We start from the raw sequence: 22,219 nt of genomic DNA, 5'->3' as shown, positions 1-22,219 counted from the left end.
TGCCCGGCCCGCCCCCGGCCCGCCCCGGTGTGCGGGGAGCGGGCGGCCGCCAGGCCCGGGGCGCCCGGGGGCGGCGAGAGACGGCGGAGGGGGGGGGGGCGGCGCCGGGCGAAGCGGCGGGACCGGGACGGGCTGTGGGGCGCGTCAGCCCGCGGCTGGTGCTTTCCTGGAGTGCCTCAGCCCCACGCTTTCCCCTCGCATGGGATGTGCTGGGGCCGAGGGGAGAGGGAGCGGCCGGTGTCGACCTATGGAAACCCGGTGACTGCGGTACTGCCCCTGCCCGCACGCTATTAATTGCACAGGACAAGAATCCTGAAGTGTATGGGACGGAGAGGGGACGCTGGGGATTTCCAGCTTGGCTAATCCGCACCAGCCGTGGAAATGTTGTACTTGAGACTGAAGTGCGTGACAGCTTGGCCACCTCTCCCTTTCGTTACAAGGCGTTAGTGAAGAGCAGAGCGAAGCAGATGCAGTCTGGATCTCCCCAGGGTATCTCTGCATGCTCCCTTCCAGCAGCACGGATTGCTGCATCGAGACCTGCACTTGTCTGCCTGCTCTGATGCTTCTGTCTCCAGCTGAAGTAGCATGTGACTGCATTTTCCTTAGTAAAATCATAGGATCACAGTCGATAATACATTGGAGTCCAACTTTTTGGCTTGCCTGCACCACATTGAGTGAAGTGTAATGATTTTGGGGCTGTATATACATTAGTTACTCTGAATGTTACTCTCCTATTTATTTCCATGGAAACTATGACAGATAAAAAGAGCACAATGACGCTATTTGATAGAGCAAATTCTCAGCTACAAAACACTGTTTTTTAACATGGTCACCACCATTAGCTCTGCATTTTTGTCAGCAATGAACAAGAATCTGCATGCCATGCTCATAAAAATCTGTACCAGCAGAGATGACCCACTATCGCTGTCACCACTGCTGAAACACACCATACATGGCCTCATTGCCTCACTGTGCTTGCAGCCACTGGTTGGTCTCCATCAGTGTTCAACAAGCTTCAGTGAATGTCAATGGGTGCCATTTTTTCCTCATGGAAGAATTCATTGACACTCTGTTGCTTCATGCACACTTCCATGTCAGACCTCTGTTGCCATCTGTCACACAACAACAACAGGTAACAGAACATCAGTGGGAAGGTTCAGCCTCTACTGCCATACTGTCACCATCTACCTCTGATGTCATGGGCCAACATTATATAATAGGAGACATTACTTTCAGAGCAGCCCTTGTAGAAGAAGCAGTATCGTTAATATATAAGTAACAAAACATTTTAATTTTTAATGTGTTTTTTTTTTTTCTTAAAAATTATAAGAAACAAGAAGAACAAGACCAGAAAACTAAGGGATATCTCTCCTTGTTTTTGTGAAACTAGCGCATCACTCTGGCTTAGTGACAGTGGCTGCAGTTTTCAGTAGGCTCTCAAGGTATTCCTCAGAGATTTTTGTCTAAATTTTACTCTTTCTGTACTTCATCCTTGAAAGTATTTGCTCACAAAGGTATGTACTGCTGAAAAGCAGTGAGATGAATGAGGCGGGGCTGTGAAGTGAGGCGTATTTCTCTCTGGTAAGAGAGGGCTCATAGAAGTCTGGTAGAGGGACATGGTCACATTTTGGAGTTGAATATCTGATTGCAACTCTATACATTCCATTTGAAATTTTCAGGTAGTGTATTTCTATTAACTGAAATCGATACCATGAACATAAATTGATTCTTTTAGCAATCTTAAAACTGATGCTAAAATTCCTTTAGCAAAACAGAATGCGTGGCTGCATATTCCTTGCTGTTCAGAGCACTGTGTTTAGCCAATTTAACAAAATGTATAACTATTTTCCGTCACTTGAATCAGCACTGCCCATGCTGCCTTCCCTGTGCCCTGGTTTCAGTCAACACAGTGTGAATAGCACTGGTTTAGTTGTTGCTGAGCAATGGGTACATGCCCTGAACCACTGTGCAGTGAAGAAATATCACCTTTATAGCTCAGGGTGAAGGGCGAGTGCATTGCAAGCTGAGCCAGCCCTCAGGTTGCACATGCCTGGGATAATATAAATGTCCTGCAGCTGAGCATCTGCTGTTGGGGGTACTCCCACACATCACAAGACTCAGCAGTACCTTCCTGCTCCTTATTTTATGCCTGAGCTCTGTGATCTGTTGAGGAAAGGCATTTATTGAGACTCTTCCTTTCAAGACAGATTTAGTTTTTCTATTGTTTACCTTAGCAGTGTTGTCTTGCTATGCTTTGGAGAATCATCACAAAAACACAAACAGGAAAAGGCATGTAAAAGCTGCAGATGAGGCGTGGCCTATCTCAATGCTTCTCCTTGCTCAGATCTTATCAGGGAGGCACTGCTCTGACAGAATTTGAAAACATTTCTGGTTCTGACTTGTTCTTTGTGAAATGGCAGGGGCAAAGCTCCTCGCTGTCTTGGATATTGAGCCAAAGAGCTTAGGGAAGTACTACAAGAGGCTTCAGCTTTCCTTGCTATAAAGTGCTACCTTGTTCCTTTTGGAATTGGTCAAACCAGTGGATTCCAGTCCTAATTTGACAACAACATAAAGCCCATTGTAACATCTGAAGATTTTGGAAATGTCTGTTTCTGACTGCAGTGCTAATTGGAATGTGGTATTTGGAAAAGTCCAGCATGTTTTACAGTTCACTCTGACAAGCTGAAATCTGTTACTTCTCTTCATTTTCTGCAAAAACAGTTTGTACAGTTTAAGGATTTTCCACAGAAGAATTTGAATGATACAAAAATGATGCAAGTATTCAATACAATTTGAATGATACAAGACACAAAATAATTTATATTTTATTAATAAGGGTAAACTAGTAAGAGTATGTTACTCTCTCTGAAGAGAAGCAGAGGTACAGGGGTACAGCAACATTTGAAGGGAGTATGGGAATCAGCAAGCTGAAGGTAGGAAGGATCTGGACTTTGCTTTTTTACCCTATTACAGAAAAAGGAAACTGAATGGATAGAAAACCATTTGTTACCAACCTTGCAATTTCTCTGCTCTGTGTGTAGAGAAAGCTATAGACAGGTCCTGACTGACTCAGAGTATCATGCTGTATACCCCAGATAGAACACTTATCGTGAAAGAACACTGGTGTGAGCAGCTGCACTAGAGAGTTTTGCTCTGAAAATGTGTTGATTTCAGCAAGGTGAGTTTCGGAACCTTTGGAGACAGTCATTTGACTGAGCTGAGGACTCAGCATTAGGATGCTTGGGGATCTGCTACTTCTGACGTGATTGTTGCTTGCAGCAGACTGTCTACATTCAAGTCCAAAGCCTATGAAGTTGGAGAACACTTTAGTCACCTGAAAAATAAAGAAAAATCTCAAATGGTTGAGAAAGAAGAGAACACAGCATGTGTCCATGGAAGGCTTTTAATACACATACAGACATGTGACTGAAAAGCAGGCAGTATGAATGCTGGTGGTTAAAGAAACCTCTCTGAGGAATACAGATCCAATGGTTTAATGCCTCAATCATTAAGCTAGGGAGATTGTATTCACAAGATCAGATTTGGACCTGTAGAAACACTGATGAGGCTTAGCTGGTCTTCAACCGTTGCCGTATCTGTGTTGCTTACTCATAGGAGTAATAAGAGCATCAGGTACATGTGACAGGCCACACGCAAACTGAAACAAATGCCTGTACTGAGAAAGGCATTGCCTCGCTTTTAGGGTGTAAGTATGTCACTGCAGTGTCAATAACAACAGTGTTAATGACTTCCTTGTAAGTAATCCCTGCCACACCATCCAATTCCAGTGTTACTTTCAAGTATTCAAATACTTATCTTTTGACCTATGACAGATTTTGCAGAGCTGACAAAGAAAATACTGTATCCTGTTCATGCTACAACCGCTTCCAAGTAGTTTAGTGACTGCAAATAGTGTGTGTGTGGAGAAAACAGGTGATCAACACAGCGCTTTGAAATCTTACTGTATTTTCCTTTCAAAGGAGCAGAGTCCTGCATTCTCAGATGCTTGCTATTTGCCCTATGCTCTCCAGTGCTTACTAATATTCTTGAATCAACTCAGCTTGTAATGAATTATAAAGATTAGGCAGAAGGGAAAGGGCATGGAGTTGTTCGTTCACACTGTGTCCCGATTTAGTTTGTTTAAGCAATAGATAATAATTTACAGAAGAAATGAGTGAGTCATAGCTTGATTTGTTTTTATTTTTATATTTATTTATTAACTAGGAAGTTACATTAGTGGTATTCTATCTTTTTTTTTTATTTTTTAAGAGAGGTGACTCTGTGACCATCTGGAGTTGGAGGAGCTGTTACATCCTTACAGTTGCAAGTTGATCCCAGCAGAGTTCTCTGTAGCCCCAATTTTGGAACTGATTCCAGTAGGTGGTACAGCCTAGTTCTGAAAGAACAGGTGACACTTTGCCTCAGGGTTTTAAATGTGAGGATTTTTTATTTCTTTATTTATTTTTGAACATTTGTTTACCTCTCATCAAGCAAAATGGAAAAAAATATTTTTTGTATCAGCTTGACCTGTTTGGAGAATACATGAAAAGCTCCTTATCTGTGTATAAACTATATGAGAACTTTCCCATCAGTGCAGGAAAGATGGTATTCACCGTTCCAGATATTTATTATCAGCAGGGGAATGAAAGAAGAAAAACATGTTTGAAAAGTTCAACTCAGCATTTCTCAGGCCTTCATGCGCATGACAAGTTTTTCTTTCCTTAAAGTGTGATTCAAGTAGTGAAGTGGTAAAGTCCATATATGTTAGAAGCACTTTAGGTTTTGAAGGAAAGAGCCAGCTGTGTATATGTCTGTATCCTTGGTGTTCACAAAAAAATAACTAAAGAAATGAATGACTGTGGCATTAGGAATAGCTGTTTCAATTTGCCCCTTTCCTGAACTTTGCTACTTAGGCCATTATCTTCACTTTCTCACACTGCCAGATCTTTTTCTGTCGCGCTGCCTTTCTTCACTCCTTCAGGGAATGTTCCTCAGCCCTTTCTATCCATCAAAGCTAGAAGAAACATAAGATTCAAAGGGAATGCTATGCTTTGTATCATTCGATTCAGCTTTCCATTAACTATCATCCCTTCAATTAAAGGGTGAGAATTCCAGTTCAGCAAGGTAGAGCTGGTATCCTGAGCACAAATGTAACTACATAACTTAGCACTGTTTCTCTCTGTTTAGGTGGTTGAAGATACCGTCAACAGCTGTTGCAACATGAAGGCTGCCTGATACTCTTCTCCCTTGGACAGCCTTATGTGCGATTTACTCTACATGAAATCAATTCCCTACATTTGAATACAGCTGATGAACTGCTAAACATAGGGTTGTAGTTATGTAGCTGTCAGAAATGTGAATTAAGTTCAAACTGATTGTTCAGAAATCAATGATGATAATTCATGGCATGCTGAAAACTGAGAATGTGAAACTGTAAAATAAACTGAATTCAGTATAAAGCAAGGAAATACTTTGAGGACATTTTTCTTAACATTTTTAATGAAAAAAAAAAAACAATTTAATTATCAAAAGCTGCTACAAAACTTGAGATTTTTTTCTGAGAGTGCAGTAGAGTTTAAATTTTCTCCTGGCCCCAAGGCATCTTTTTTGTAGCTTAAGATAAAATGTTTTCAATTTTGTTTACTTATTTTAATTCCTTTATATACACTTTAAAATTGATTAAAAAAAAAATTGCATTTTTAAATTTCAAACACAAAATCAAAGCATTTTAGAGTGTTTTATAGCAATGTAAAAGAACTACCGTACATACTTGGTAAACTCTTGTTCTGTTCACAACTGTACTATGGATCCATCTGAATTCAGTAGACTCACAGATATGTCCAATGGCCCTTTTTCCTTTAGACAATTCCTTAGATATTTCTTTAGCATGATAAATTAAAGTTATTTATTAGCAGTAGACACAAACTTAAATTAGGTGTGTTTTAAAAATACTTTATATATGTATGTTTAGCAACAGCTTTTTTTGTTTGTTTGTTTTGTATTTTTGAAACTTTCTAGCAGTATTTTTATAAAACAGAGAATTCAACAGATCTGATGAAGTGTGATGGGTATCTTACTGGAATTTAAGATTACAGTATGTTGTGATTGGGACTTAGGATAAAACATATGATGTTTAGATTCTCCTTTAGTTCTCCATGTTTGATATTGCTTTAGCAGATTATTGAACATATATATTAATCAGTGCTTAAATAATCTTTCAGACATTGCATTGTGCATATTGAAATCCTTCATAATAAAAGAAGGCCCTATACTACATGTTTGACCAAGGACATGACTAATTGATCTTAACAAAAATTACCCATGAAGACAGTTTATTTTCCTGTCAGTTTAAAAATAAGACAGACTCACAGAATGGTTAAAGTTGGAAGAGACCTCTGGGTCCGTCTGGCCCAGCCTTTGTTCAAGCAGGGACACAGAGGAGGTTGTTTAGGACCACCGTGTCTAGGAGGCTCCTGAAGATTTTCAAGGAGGAAATCCCACAGCCTCTCTGGGCAACCTGTGCTAGTGCTAGACTGCTGTGTGCCACTTTGTGCCAATTGCCTCTTGTCCTTTATCCTCTCACACTCACCTTTCAGGTGTTTATGGACATTGATGAGATCCCCTGAGCTTTTTCTTTTCCAGACTGAACTGTCTGGCTCTCCCAGCCTCTCCTCTCAGGAGAGGTATTCCAGTCATTTTATCATTTCTGTGCCACTTTGAGGACTCTCTCCAATGTGTCCATGACTCTCATACTGGGGAGCTCAGAACTGGATCCAGTATTTCAGGCCTGGTCTCACCAGCACTGAGAAGAGTGGAAGGATTTCAGCAATTACAGAATCTGCTGGTGGTACTTTGACAAATACAACCCAGGACACCATCAGCCTTCTTTGTTGCAAGGACACGGAGCTGGCTCATGTTCAACTTGGTGTTTGCCAGGACTCCCAGGTGTCCTTTTCTACCAGACTGCCTTCCAGCTGGGTGGCCTACAACTGCAGGCTAAACATTCAAAGTGTCAGGTAGGAATGTGCTCTTTAATCTGCTGAGGTGTACTGATGTAGGAGGATTTGTAACAGACACAAGTACATACTTTTACACTTTGTATTCTTTCTCAGGTATGGCGTTTTGTTTTGTTTTGTTTGTCACAGTATTTCAGCCTTACAAAGTTATCCAAGGGAGAAGATTCTGGGATAATTATTTCAGGGAAAAATACCCTTCTTCATCCTAAAATGTTGTGGGTTTTTTTTTTTTTTGAAGTTTGTTTAGCTTTCCAGAATGGCGAGGTCTTAGATACTGGGACATTTCATTCTTTTTAGCAGGTCTCCAAGGAATTAGTTTGTTTTCACAGTATGAAAATGAACTAATTTATTTATAATCTCTGCTCAGTTGTTCTTCCTAGAAGAGAACAGCAGATAGAAGTTGTTATGGAAAGAAACAGTGGCACTGACATTGGCAGTTATTATATATGTTGTAATTAACACATTCATAGGGGTAGCATAATAAGCATTCTTAGCATAGCATAAGGCAAACACCAAACCCACCAAAACTGCTAGTTCTGTTGTATGACAGCTTGCTCACTATCTGCCAGTAAAAATAATTTAATCTGCAGAAACTTGGAAAAAACCCAATGTCAATTACTTACGTCATTTCTGAAAACCGGGAAAGAAATTGCATGGAGATACAATGTGACAGTAAACAGGATAGGTGCGTTAATGGGGGACAATACACAGCCATGTGATGGCAGCAGAGGCTGAGGAATTGATGGTTTTTTCCCTACAAAACCTAGACAAACCAGATGTGGCCTGATGTTAATGACTCATTCGTCAGAGTCTAGAATCTGTCCATTAGAGGATACAGATGGACAACTCCTTTTCCTTTCTATTCACTTCAAAAAATGTGTGGCAAGTTTATCAGACCGTAGGTTTCTGTGGAAGTTGTTAACATACTTTCTTAAATGACATTTTGGGGCAAAACTTCCCAGTAAAGCAGCTTTTCACTTAGTTTGCAAATATTTCCATCTATCTTCCAGGGTTTGTCAAGTGAGTTTCACATTGAAGAGTACGCATATTTCAATAAAATCAAGGCAGTTGCTTACTTATTCCTAATGACTTTTCCTAATGCTTCTTTTTTTCCCTCCACCAGAAAAAAAAACTGGATTGAAAAATAACCTTTTGGGGAAAGTAGAGAACTAAAATCAGCTGTAGTCAAGCAGGACAGTCCAGAAAAGCTTGTATCAAAGTCTGTCTTCAATACATGGAAACACTTATATTAAGATTCTCTGATGTAGCATGACATTTTGCAGACTCACAGGACAATGGGGCAGAGTTCAGACAAGCAGCCCTCCAGAATGTCTTTGAACAGGCTCATGGGCTGGCTGACCACCAAGGTCCTGTTTCCTGTGGCTCTGTGAGGTTTGTCGTGCTCTCTGTGAGGGTAACAGCTGCACTTACAAAAGGGCCATATGCCCTCCAAGAATAACAAGGAATTTAAAGGGATGTCATTAGGTTATGCATAATGCTGAATTCTGAATAAACCAGAGGTCTTCTTGCATGGCGCCTTGCTGGATTGCTCTAAAATGGCAGGAAGCAGTGGGAAAGACCATAATCACCAGCTGGAGGATGGTGTGACTCAGCAATATGTGTAATTTTTGGTAGCCAGAAGAGAACTAGTTCTGTAGCTCTTTCTGTGCATCGAGATTCCTGTACTGAATGCATATTAGGAAGTCTTTGTAATTACAGTCAAATATGCCTAGAGCAGTGTGGATTTCCTTCTGCTAGCCTGTGGTCCAGCTGCTCTGTTATGACCATTGGAGGTGTTCAAACTGAGCTCTACCTCACCACAGAGGCAGCAGTGATTAATCATAGCAGCACTGTTCTGATAAGTAAGGCCTTCAGCTGGTGAGCTTTGGGACCAAACATTTGTTAGAGGCAACTTAAAATGCCACGTGCATTTATCTGTATAACAAACCAACCAACCAACCAACAAATCCTCTGTGCCTGAGAAATGATCTAAGCTAACAAGAGGGTTTTTTTTTTTCTCTCTCTCTCTTTTTTTTTTTTTTTTTTTTCCCTATTGGAAAGTAAAATAGTTCTTACTGTATTTCTTTCCAAGTCTAAACAAAATGTGTATACATACCCAAAAATATTTTATCTGTCATTTTTTCTTGCCATAATACATTAATCATGTTCAATGTTCTGTGGCATCTCCATCTTCTTTGTACCCTTTCCGAGTCATTTATTTCTAGCTTTGCTTTGGGTTCTTTTCAGAGTCCCTTTTTGCTTTTGCTGCTTACATTCTGGTTCTTGTATCTTTTTCTTTCCATGAGTCTCAAAAAATCCTTTAGGTGCTTACTCAGTTAGCTTATTTTGCATATCACTGCAGTGCTAATTTCCATGCTGATATATGTTTCAGTGGCTGATATTAGAAAAATATTAGATAGGAACACTAACATCCAACCAACATTGCTTGAAAGATAAATTTTTCACCAAAGCTATATCCTTCTCCATTCTCTGCTGTATCTTTTTAAACCTCCATTCAAAACTGGTTTCTACTTGTTATTTTGAAATCCGTTTTGGAGAGAAGATCCAGGAACTAAAAACGTTTTTTTCCTTACTGTTTGGTTACACATCAAGCAGGTGTACAGATAGATGATACTCTGTATGATTCTAAAATATTTTGACAACACCGACAAAATGACACAGCCTCTGTATTTTGAACATACGGAGAACTCCCTCTTAGCTGTCAGGGGAGCACTCATCTTCAGCCCATAGAGGCCAGTATCTGTGTTCATGTGTCTAAACCTCTTCTGTGGTAAGTCAGGTACCTTTACAGATTCTGTTTGCTTTGTTTTGTTCTGTTTTTAGCAAGTAAATCCTGTAACTGAAAAAAAGCAGGTGAGTAGAAGAAGAGGCAGGGACTACTGGTATAGAGATCCAAATGTGGTCAAAGAAGGACCATTAGAAGAAGCTCCAGGATTACATCTGCACACATGCATTGCTGCTGAACTGCAGCAGCATCCTGCTTAAGGCCTATGCTGTAGAAGATGCCATTCTTGGAAAAATAAATGTGACGGGTGAATTCTTCAGGTTCTCTGCAGAAGACTTGTCACTACTTCTCAGACTCTGTTGGTTTTCCTGGCATACATACCCTGGTTGCAGAAAGCCTTTTTTATTCAGTCCTATCAAAGAGTGATAAAAATGTGCTCCTACTTATGCCTAGATACGCATGAATCTTATACTTGCCAATAACTATCAAAGCCTGGAAAAGCATAATGTGGTAGATTTGTCCAAGATAGATCCCACATAGAACCTTTGTTAGATCAAGAAATATCCAGAATTCCTCGGAGATTCTGTCATGTGTACGTGTTTAGTTCTAATTCTACATACCAAATCTAAAAGCTAGTATGAGCTGCGGGCTGCTTCTGTATGGGGAGAAGTATCTGCCAGAAACCCAAGCTGCCTGACAATTGCATGCTTCCCTGGGGGTACCAGTTGGCATAGTGTAAAAGCAGCAGTCGCTGTAGAAGTAGCAGTCGGATGCTGCTTGGCAGTGCCTAATGCCAAGGCCAAACTTTGTGTTGAGGAGGCATTTTTTAGCTTTAGTTCAGGGTTTGGAAGGGATGGATGATAGGAGAGATGCGGTGGCTATTTGTATTATGGTGTTCTTCTATATGTTGTGTTAGAATGGTCACGAAAGAAGCCAGGAAACGATCTCGTGGACTCTTCTAACCGTATGAATACCCGCGGAAGTGGAAAGAAGCATAAAAACGGTACAAATGCTCAGGATACAAGAGTAGCTGGGCTGCCTTTTTGTAGCCATTTCTCTGCTGACTGAAAAAGCACTCTTTTGCCTGGCACAGATGCGCCCGTCCTTTTAAGTGGACACCTTCAAGAAGTTGTCAAAGAACACAGAGGGGGAAAGAAAAACAATGTTTCGAATGAAGGATAGCATTCTGTTTAAGATTACAGAGGGAAGAGCGAGATGCGGCAGCCCGGACGAGACACCCCCACCCACCCCCCCCTATTTTTGCCCCCCAAAAACCTCACGGCGCAGGAGCCATAGGGCAGGGGGCGCTCGAGCGGCGTCACCCCGCAGTTGCGCAGCGGCACCAGTGCGGAGCGCATGCGCAGGCGGGGAGGCGGGGGCTGCCGGCTGCCGCCGGTCTCCCTGGTGCCGCCGCCGTCGCGGCCGCAGTCCCCGGATGTAGCGGCGGTCGCGGGCCGGCGGCGGGCGGCCCGCAGGCGGGAGGAGAGCGGCCCGCAGGCCTCTGCCTGGCAGCCGCGGCTTTTGCCTGGCGTCGCGTCGGGATCGCCTCTCTCGGCGCGGCGGCGGCCCGCAGCCTCCAGCCGCGCTCCCGACCCCATCGGCGTCCCCCCTGGGCCGCCCCGCCGGCCGGGCCCGCGCGGCGCCGGCGGGATGAGCAGCTCGAGGAACAACCGCGTGATGGTGGAAGGCGTCGGGGCCCGCGTGGTGCGCGGCCCTGACTGGAAGTGGGGGAAACAGGACGGCGGCGAGGGCCACGTGGGCACCGTGCGCAGCTTCGAGAGCCCCGAGGAGGTGGTGGTGGTGTGGGACAACGGCACCGCCGCCAACTACCGCTGCTCTGGGGCCTACGACCTCCGCATCCTGGACAGCGCGCCCACCGGTGAGCGGGGTCGGGGCGGCGGGCCTTCCTCGGGGCGGGTGTCGGAGCCGGTGTGTGTACGAGTGATGGGAACGCCGCTTTGTCCTGTAACCAGCGCCGTGTCTGCTCGGTGTGTCGGCAGACCTGAAGGGTGGAGGTACTGGGAAAAAGAAAAACCGTGCATTTCTTCCTTTAATTTCTCGTCTGCCCCGTGTTTACGTTTATAAATTCGGATCGGACAATGGGTTTAGGTCTGTGCTGGCATGATGCGGCACTGAAGCGTTCCCTTCTCTCTGCAGTGAGAACTCCAGAATGGTTCGGTTCGATGTGAAATGCGGTGGGCGTTTCCCAGGAGAAGCCCCTCAAAAACGGGGTGATTGATGCTGTTTGTTGGGGTGCTCGGACATCGTGTTCTTGTAACATCCCTGATTCAGAGTGCAGTGGCGAGCAGAGGCCGACTTTGAGCCAGTTGTGTGTGGTATTGCAGGAGGGGCAGTTAGTTACAGGGTTGAGTTGGAGCCAGCAGGCTTCGGAATAGACAGACTCATTTAATTAATTCTAATTAGAAAAATCTTCCTAAGAAACCCCACGTAGGTCTTTCATAGTGAGCCTTTGAGATGGATTTTGTGCTTCTCTGCCTGGGTAGCTTCTCCTCCCCTTGCTTCGTGGTTGTGCTTTGTTGTTGTTTTGAAGGGGAGATGCTATTAAGGCTTCAGCTGGAGATGGCTTTTGGAAGTCGTCCTTCTGGTTGGGGATCCTTGTCTTGTAGATGTTTATGCTTTGAGACTTTACCTGCCTTTGACATCTTGTGGAAACCAGTGGGGCTGCTTCTGCTTACAGCTGAAATGTATGCATGAGGGCTGAATATGAGCTTTGCGTGCTCATTATTGCAGCTCTGCCTGACTTACTTAAAAGTTGACATTGTAGTTAACTGTATCTGGAAGTGTAAGCTTAATAATAATCAGGTTTATATCCCGATATTCCTGTAGTGCTCAGTTTTATGTCCTGAATATTCAGTTATGCTTATAGTTCTGTATCAGAGTTTTAATTTATGCTTCATGCATATATTGTTTTGGGGAAAATTAAAAAAATATTCAGGCTTTGCAAGCAATATTCTCCAGGTTTTTGGCCACTGAGTTCACTATCCTTACAGAACTGCTGCTTGGAACTACCCAGGTTGCTTTTTTCTAGAGGGACTTGCTTTTCAGGTCACGGTTCCCTGAAGATGGAAAGAGTAAAATTCTGTAAAGCAGTAAAAAGAAAGCGCTGTAGTCTGATTTGAAAGCTCGTGGGGTTTGTCGTGATGCTGTCAGTTTGGGCTGCGATCTGGTTTTTACTACTGGATCCATTTTGTATTCTTCCAAATTGCTTCCCTTTAGTTTTCTATCTTTTTGTGTTTTGTTTTTTTTTTTCCACAGTAGTGACTGTCCATTGTTTAGTATAAGGGACTCTGACATGGGATGGTAACTCGATTCTGTTGCAAGGGTCATTTAGACAATTTTGATCTAAGTCACAGCAGGAGTTGTGGAATTGGTTGGCAGAGGTTTGTAACCATAACATTAACCATGGTGCAGGTGAGGGGGTGTTATGAGATGTTCTTAGTTTGCTGATAATTTATATCAGAGTGTTGAATCAAGCATATCTCATAGTTTAATGCTTAAAAAAAAAAAAAAAAAATCTTTTATAAAAAAAATAAGATTTTTATATTTTAACAACAAAAAAAAAAAAAAAAAAAAAAAGAGCAGTAGGAAGCAAAGTTAAATTGTTTATTGGTCTAGAGTTCTTAGGCATTCAAAACCTGACTTGATTATAGGTTCTTAAAAGCAGTCCTTGCAGCCAGAGTAGTTGCTTTGGTGAGTTTGAGGCATGTGTTTTCAGAAACAGTGGTGATGCATCAGGAATCCATGGGCTTGTGGAAGCGATGAATGGAGCTCATTCTAATTTAAAACAAGCAAGACCCTGAGTTTTGATACATGTATATACAGGTACATATGCTTGGTTTATACCAGAACAATATTTCATAGACTCAGTAATGTAGTGCTGTTCTTGCTTTGTAATGACTGCAAACTGTCATCAGTGCTGCAAGTACTGTTAACTTCTTGTGAAACTTTAAGCTGTTAGTATTAACATTTTAGGACTATTTTCATGAAAATCTGGTCAGTGATTCATGTGAAGGATCTCTTCTGGGCTGTTTGTTCTAGATGCACTTGTCTGAGTAATGAATGTTGTTTTTTCAGTGATCACTACCAAGGTAGCTGTGTTAGCAGCCCATTAATGATCGTATTTGCATTGGCCAGCATTTATTTAAGCAAGGTAAAGTATTTGAGAGGATTTATTAAACTAAGAATCTGCAAAAAAATGCAAAAAAAAAAAAAAAAAACCCAAAAAACTTCGAGGAGAGTCTTGAGAGTACCTTTGTTCAGTAGTGTTGTGGGAAAGGAAAGAAAAGGTAAGTTTGAAATTGTTTGACACAAAACTACAGTTTTATCTCAAAGTAAGCAATATTAGATGTGTAGAACTGCGCTGTTTATTTAGGAGAGGAGGCAGACTCTTGCCAAAGGTGAAGACTACAGTAGCGTGCTTGCAAAGAGTACCTCCCACTGTTAACATAATACTTGTGGCCATTACAGAATTCTGTGTGTTTGTGCTCTTTCTTAAGATTAGTTCTACAAGGCCTAGGCAAAAATGTGTTCATCATCCGTTTCCTCTTTTATACTTTTGGTTCAAAGTAACAATGTAATTTTCCTGCATATGGTGTATACTCAATTGTGTTTGAATAAGGGGAGGTGGTGGTGGAGCTGGGATCAGGAAATGAAATGCTGATGCAAAATTATCCTTCAGTTAGAGTGAGTGTGTGTGCAACTTGGCAGCTGTGTGCTGCACTCTGCCTGTATTAACAATTCAGGTGTAACCTGAAAGTCTGAATGGTTTTCTGTACCTGCACAAATATTTTGCTGTAACCTGGGGAGCTGCGTGGAACATCTTAAAAAGCAGAGCATCTTGGATGATTTACCTGAAGTATTGTCTTGGTTTTTTAGGTTTCAATTTAGGCACTTAAGTATGGTTGTATTGATTTTGCACAGTGGCTGCTTGTCAATATTTACAGAACCCCTCAGCTAAAATTCTAGTAGTTGGATGAGCAAGGGTCCTTGTGAAGCCTGTTTGTATGAGCCTGTCCTTTGTTCTGCATGCCCTTCCCCCATGTCTCCTGCACAATAATCCTCCCTGCTCCTCTATCTTGTGAGACAGGACACATGCTATGGCAATTCTGGCTGCTGCCAAATCCAACACTTTATAGATGAGTTTTGTTTGTGTGTTTCTGTAGAATTTGGTTAATCTCTAAGAATCCATTGTTTCCAGTCTCACCATTGTGTCAAAAATATATGGAGTGAAAGAATGGGGAGAACAGAGCATCTCTTTGTAGTTTATGGTTTCTCTTGCCTGATGGCAGTGTTGTCCTTATGTGAAAGGATTCCACCTTCTTAGCAGTTCTGTAAAGATCCACAAGTCCCTTGGTAACCAGATTTTGTTGGTTCTGAAAACTGATTGGAATTGCTATCAGCTTCTGCTATGTATAACAGTGATACTTCTTGTCAATTTACTTTTAGTGCTAAAACGTTTTTTTTTTTTTGGAGGGGAGGGAGGGGGTGCAGTTACGTATTGCCACATTTGAATGTGTGGTTGGTACAGAAGAGAGCTTTGTAACAAATTCAAGGAGCAACTGATTTGAACAACAATGCTTTTGTTACACTTCATAGCTTTAAGAGCAACGGTAGGTTTTAAAAACACATAGATAAAGGCTGTAAAATCTCTTACATTAATTGTATTAATAAGTAGCAACAGAGGAGATGTTGCCCAGGCAATCCAGGGAAGAGCTGGAAAATGAAAACTCCTAAATGTGAACTTCACACAATTTGCAGTTCTTAACCTTTCTTAAATAGCCTTTGTTTTGAAGAGCAGAAGCATTTTGATTGCTACAGCTCGCATTTTGGTCAGAATTTCAGTTTAGCTTCAGTGCCTACACTTGATGCACCCTGCCAGTTGTTTCTGCTGTGCTTCCTTTTGTATTGCGGGGTAGTTGTAGAGTGTGCAGACTGATTTATTTTTTGGGTGAGACTAACGCTGCAGAGCATTCAGTCTGTTGGGCTAGACTAGAGCCAGTCTAAAGTAACATCTTAGCAGTGAGTTTTGGTGGTTAGATCCTTTTCAATTTGATTTGACCACCAAGGCCAGAGACGTGCGAGGAGGAGCCCTAGGTGTTGGCACAGACCTGGATTCCCCTGCAGCCCCAGCTGAGAGCACGGTGAAGCAGGTATTGCCCTGCAGCCCATGGAGGGCGGGTGGATGCGCCCAGCAGGAAGCTGCTGCTCACCGACAGGACCTGGCTGTAGCCAGGGGAGCAGCAAAAGGGGAGTTGCAAAAGGGGTTGTTGTGCACTGACTGACCCCACTCAGCTTCCCCACCTGAAGGTGGAGGAAGGAGGTACAGGGGTTGGGAACAAAGGCGTGAAGGTGAGCCTGGGAATAGGAGGGGCATAGGAAGTAGGTGTTGTTATCATTTTTTCTCATCATATCACTTTATTTTTAATAGGCAGTAAATGAGATTTTCCCAAAGTTGCGTCCAAAGTTTTATTTCCCCTCTTGACAGTTGGTTGTTGATCTTGCTTTCTTTATTTCCACTCATAAGTTTTTCATCTCACTTTCTATCCCTGTCCTGTTGAAGAAGGGGAGTGATAGGTGGGTGTACAGCAGCTGGCTGAGGTCAGCCCACTACACTCATGTACTTCTTTTCTATCTCATTCAAGTTACATTAATATTTGAGTCTTCTTAGATCAATAGTATATTCTAAAGTAGTACTTTTGTTTGTATTAGTGACACGAGTAAAGTTTAGTTACTGCATTTTATAGGTGGTAGTAGCACTTTGTTTCAGCTTTCTTTTTAGTAGGTGAAGTTAGAACTGCCTCTTTGTCCACTGTTGCCGGAAGCATTCAAAGCCACTTCTCCCTCCGGATCTCTAATGCATTGGTGAAACATCCTGTAACAGGATTATTTGCCTGCTCCTGCCCTGCAATGCGTGCTTTGTTATGCCAGCGGTGTTGTGTAGCACCAAAAAGAACAGGGTTGGGAAACCAATTCAGCTGGATACTTTTCCTCCTGGCTGTGTTTCAGCTGGGTATGTTTCCTGACTCACTTTGCAGCTTCACCTCGCAAACCCTTTTGCTGGCATAATTAAGAGAATGGAGCAGCATGGTCAGGTGAAGCTGGCTGAGGCTGTGAGCAACCTGGTCTAGTGAGAGGTGTCCCTGTCTGTAGCAGGGGGTTAGAACTAGGTGATCTTAAAGGTACCTTCCAACCCAAACCGTCTGTGATTCTGCATACCAAAGTGGGTGTTGCTGCTGGAATTGTGTATCAGGGAATGGCTGAATAAAGGAAGTTCCTATCAGGATGCTGTTTGGGAGTCTGTGAGATTAAAAATGTGACCTCAGTCACAGACTCCAAATACAGATAGGTACTGTTCTTTTTCAAGTCCCAGATGCTGTAGTCAAATGACTTCTGAGTCAGTCATTTTTTTCTTGTTCATTCTTAAGGAAGTCACCTTAGCTTCAGTGGCTTGAAATGGTCAGCTTTTATTTACCTGTACCATGAGATAGTATGGTTCTTTATTACAGGACTCCTACTTATATTCCTCTTTTTCTCCCTTTTCCTGCTGCTTGGACCAATTTAAGAATCCTGCAGGCATCGAATTACTTAGTCCTTTTACATCCAGAGTAAGTGTAATGCTTGGCAAACTGTCTTCCCTGAAGTTCAGCAGCTATTAAAAAATTCCAAATATGCACAGCTGCTCTGTTTCTTTTTTGAAATACCAATTTAGCAATCCATTTTTTAAAACTCCAAGTGCTGCCACTCAGCCCTACAAGGCCAAGGCTTATATCTGGTAAGATTCTTTAAGCAGGACAACAAAGTGGTAATTGGTTCCAGCTTTCTGAATGCATCTGCTCTTGAAGGCTACCAAAAATAGTGTAGTGGTCCACTATGCTTTGTAGCAGAGAGACAGTTGTCCTAAGAACACACTTATACCAGGTGTCAAAATCTTAGTGTACAGAACCAAGGAAGTGAGCTTCCCTGACCCTCCATGTTGTGGAAAAGGTCATCAGTGGTTTGGGAGTGTGATATAAGCATGGATGATTCAGAGCTCTTGCTTCGTAAGAAAATTTTTAAATGTTTAGATGGTAATGATGTTACCAGGCATTAAGTACTTCCAAATGTAGAAGGATAGTTGTAGGTAATTATCATGGTATAAAAGTTGTGTTGTCTGGAGTTGGGGTCAGCAAATAATGTCATGAATTACAGGAGCTGTCTGTGCCAGGCCTGCAAAACTTTAGCATGGAATTCGTGGTCAAGGTATGGATGCTGCCTGAGCCATCAGTGGAGCTATCAGATGCTCCATCAGTTACAGTGATCATTTAGCCTAATGTCAGCAACTTCAGGGTAGTTGCTGTTTCTAAAGGCTGTCTTCAGCTGCCCCAAAATACTGCTTCCATCTTTATAACACTGTGCAGCCTTTGCTCCCAAAAGCGTTGCCCTTTTCAGCCTTACTCTTCTATTTCAGTGTATCTGAAAAATCTGTAATCATGAGGCTGGAAATCTTCCTAAATAAGTGAGGGTTTTTTGTTTTTTTTTTAAAAAACAAAACAAAACAAAACAAAACAAAAAAAAAAAAACCAAAAGGCTTGAAGATGATGAAGTGAGAAACTTTCTTGATTAGGAGAGATGATGCATGAGATACACCAAAAGATTATTTGGAGGGATGTCGACAGGCTGGCAGGAATCTCATGTAATTCAGAAAGGGGAGGAATAATCCCTGCAGGGTATGTATTAGGGGACAACTGGCTGGAAATCTGTGGTTCAAGAAGGGTCCTGGGGGTTCCTGATGGATGGCAAAATGCCCAGGAGCCAGCGGCGTGTCTCTTTGGCCTTGCAGTACTGGTGGCACTTCAGGTGCTGCCAGCATGCTGAGGGAGGTGATCCTTCCTTACAGGCTGCACCTGGAATGTGATATAAAACCTCTGTTTTACTGGCTCATCAGCCAAGTCAAACCCAAGGGCTGTAGGAATCTTGCAGAGGTTTGACTAGGCAGTCTCCAGAGGCAACTTCTAACCTCAGCCATTGCATGATTCTGTGAAACAGTCAGACAAAAAGGCATTTCCTTCAGTTTTGCTTCTCCTGCTGCTGATTTTTCTTCATTGCAGATGGCTCATCCTTTGGGCACAAATGACTAATAGGTTTGTAGCTAACATGGCTGTCCTTTCCAAAAGCATCCCTTCTGGAGGGAATGAAAACCATTTTCTTTTCTCATTAATGTCGTAGACTTGTTTTTTGGTGGCTTTTTTTTAAAGGTGAGTAATGGGGAAAATGTCATGTTCCTCTGTACCTTTAGAGCTCATTTTTAATTTGTGCTACATACTGATTGCCGGTGCTTGTTGCTTGTCCCTTCTGTTGCTCAGGTTTCTCCAAAGCTCCAGAGTTTGATTTTTGTTACTTTTTTGATGTAATGCTGCTTCACTGTGTTTGCTATACATGGACTGAAAATGTGCATAGCTGATCACTTTGTCTGCTCATTCAGAATCACAGAATTCTGGGTTGGAAGGGATGTCAAGGATCATGAATCTCCAACCCCCCTGCCACATGCAGGGCCACCAACCTCCCCATTTAATACCAGACCAGGCTGCCCAGGGCCCCATCCAACCTGGCTTTGAACACCTCCAGGGAAGGGGCATCCACAGCCTTTTGGCAACCTCCAGCACCTCACCACTCTCATAGTAAAGAACTTCCCCCTGACATCCAACCTAAATCTTCCCTCCTTCAACTTAAAACCATTTCCCCTTATCCTACTGTTATCTACCCTTGTAAAGAGTTGATTCCCCTCCTGTTTGTAGGCTCCCTTTAGGTACTGAAAGGCTGTAATGAGGTCACCCTGTAGCCTTCTTTTCTCCAGGCTGAACAAGCCCAGCTCCCTCAGCCTGACTTCATAGGAGAGGTACTCCAGTCCCCTGGTCATTTTTGTGACTCTCCTTTGGACCCTCTCCAACAGCTCTCTGCCTTTCTTAAGGGTCTTTGCAATGCTGTAAGAGTTAGTGGACCTGAGAACCTGCCTCTTGTGGTGGAAGGCTGAGAAGAATGTATGCCTGTGCGTTACATCTGGTCTGCTCTCCTTCAGAAAGCAAAATACACTACAGGAGAATGGTACACTACAGGCTTCAAAAATGGTAGCACGTTTCCTGAAGTTAGTGACAGCTCTCTGAGAGAGCCTAACTTCTTCCTATAGGTAAAGCATAGAGATGAACACTTGTCCACTATGCAAAGAGTGTTCTTGAAATTCTTATACGCAGTTGAACTTTGCTGTCTTTGTTGTGTTGTTTTGTTGATAGAAATAAAATTTCAGATATCCCGTATGTTTCGATATGCACTTTCCTAGCTTTTTAACCTGTTAAAGGATCCCTCATTTTTATTCTCCTAAGATAATCTTGTATTGAGTACTTGTATTGCTGCAATAAAGAAGCATCTCTTAGAATTTGAGAGATGAGGGTAAAAAAAAAAAGATAGAGCATTTCAGGAACAGGCTGACAGCTGGAGATATGAGGTGAAGTCACTCCTTTCCCCTCATGTGTATGGTTTTATTGACTTTTTAATGTATATTTTCGGATTGCAATGGTGATTACAAATCTGTATGGTGATGCAGCAGTGTTGACTTTTTTTTTTTTTTTTGCCAGGTATCAAGCATGATGGCACTATGTGTGACACGTGTCGACAGCAACCAATCATTGGCATCCGATGGAAATGTGCTGAATGTACGAATTACGACTTGTGCACAGTTTGTTATCATGGGGACAAGCATCACTTAAGGCATCGTTTTTACAGAATTACCACACCAGGAAGTGAAAGGTAAAATATAACTTTTTGCCTCTATGAAATTAAATAAGGAACAGTTAACAGTGGTGAACTTCTGCAACTGCAGGTTCGGTTATTGAAACTTGGCTTAGATAAAGCACTGTCTTAAGAATTGGATTCTGTTACTGGTTCTGCTTCTTTGTGAGGATGAAACAGATCTCTGGAGGTTGGAGAACATGGAAGTTTAGGAAGAATAGAGAAAGAAGTTTGGATGCAATTACTCAGTTTCTTTAACCTCGCTGTATACTTCCAGCTCTTGTGTTATTAATTAGCAGGTTTAAAACAAAGACTGTTATCTTTGCTCAATGTATAATCACAATATGACTTGTCAATGAGTTCCTGAATCTGAATGTCACTTTAGGTTCAAAAAGCAGATTAGATTGAGGGAGAGTTTCTCTCTTGTGGGCTGTGAGGCACAGATGGATCTGGAGACAAAAGAAAAAAAAAAATAAATTGAACTCCTTAAACTATTCAGTACAAAAAGCAGAGAGATTGTGAAGGGTGTCACGGAGTTGATCAGATCAATCTATGTCCGTGACAGGGGCAACAGGCCTCTGCCCTCCCCCCCCACCCCAGTCCCACAAAAAGTGGGAAAGAAGGAAGGGAGGAAAAGAGCAGCGGCAACAATCTATGGAGGAAAAACTTATTTTACTATAATATTGGAATACAAGATAACACAATATAATACAATTTAATTGAAATTGAGATTAATAAATCAGACAAGATGAGAGAGAGAGAGTTCCCGGGACCGAGTCAAACCTGAAAAGCTTGGAACAGCCAGGAAAGCACCCTCCAGCACCCACTGCAAGGCAGCAAGAGAGCGCCCCCCCCACCCGGAAGGGCCAGATCCCGTGACTGCTGTAATGTACAGGGATAGGTAGCTGGGATTGGGGCAGTGACACTTCAATGCCCCGTACACTACATGATGTTTTGATGTGGAATGCTGAAATAAGAAAAAACAAAAACATAGAACCATGACAAAGGGTTATTCTACACAACATCTTGTTTATAATGTTATTTTCTTAAGTGTCTGTTTACTAAGTTTCCTAGAGTTCTATAGAATCACAGAATTGTAGGGGTTGGAAGGGACCTCCAGAGATCATAGAGTCCAGTTTCCCTGCAAAGCAGGCCCTCTACAGCAGGCTGCACAGGTAGGCGTCCAGGCACTTTCTGAATATCTCCAGAGATGTAGACTCCACGCCCTCCCTGGGCCCTCTTCCAGCGCCTTGTCACCCTTACTGTAAAGAAGTTCCTTTGCATATTGGTGTGGAACTTCCTACGCTCAAATTTATGGCTGTTTACAGTAGGGATATCTGTAGGGATAGAAATGGCACTTGTTTTATTCTCACACACCTGTTCTTATATTCTTTGACTTTAAATTACTCATTTAGATCCAGAGCCCCTTTCTGTAATAATTTATATCGGTTAAGTGAGAACAGCGTAATTGCCTGATACTAAATACTTCAAGAGCTGCATTAAAGTACTGCGTAACATCTAAGTGTTGTAGCTCTCCAAAGTATTCTCTCCTTAAATCCATTTTTTCCTTTCTTCTTGATGAAGTAGGTTTACAAATATGCTGTGATTCAGTACTTTGCTTCTATCAGCAATTTTACAGTTGAGGGGTGTGGTTGGAGCACACAGACTGAATTCT

The 22,219-nt window shown here is 42.3% G+C and overlaps 1 protein-coding gene across 2 annotated transcripts in view; it reads left to right on the top strand.

The window, feature by feature from the left end:
* Positions 1-11,412: 11,412 nt before the first annotated feature.
* Positions 11,413-22,219, top strand: part of MIB1 (MIB E3 ubiquitin protein ligase 1) — a 72,695-nt gene continuing 61,888 nt past the window's right edge. For both annotated transcript variants that reach the window (XM_042839639.1, XM_042839638.1), the window contains exons 1-2: positions 11,413-11,641; positions 20,391-20,562. In XM_042839639.1, coding sequence (XP_042695573.1) covers positions 11,413-11,641; positions 20,391-20,562 — 401 coding nt within the window. The remainder of the gene's footprint in view (positions 11,642-20,390; positions 20,563-22,219) is intronic.

The sequence above is a fragment of the Centrocercus urophasianus genome, unplaced genomic scaffold (assembly GCF_019232065.1).
Source record: "Centrocercus urophasianus isolate 14NV4802_14NV808 unplaced genomic scaffold, USGS_Curo_1.0 seq_11, whole genome shotgun sequence".
NCBI lineage: Eukaryota > Metazoa > Chordata > Aves > Galliformes > Phasianidae > Centrocercus > Centrocercus urophasianus.
The sequence above is the reverse complement of the archived record's forward strand: the minus strand, read 5'-3'. Positions and strand labels throughout refer to the sequence as shown.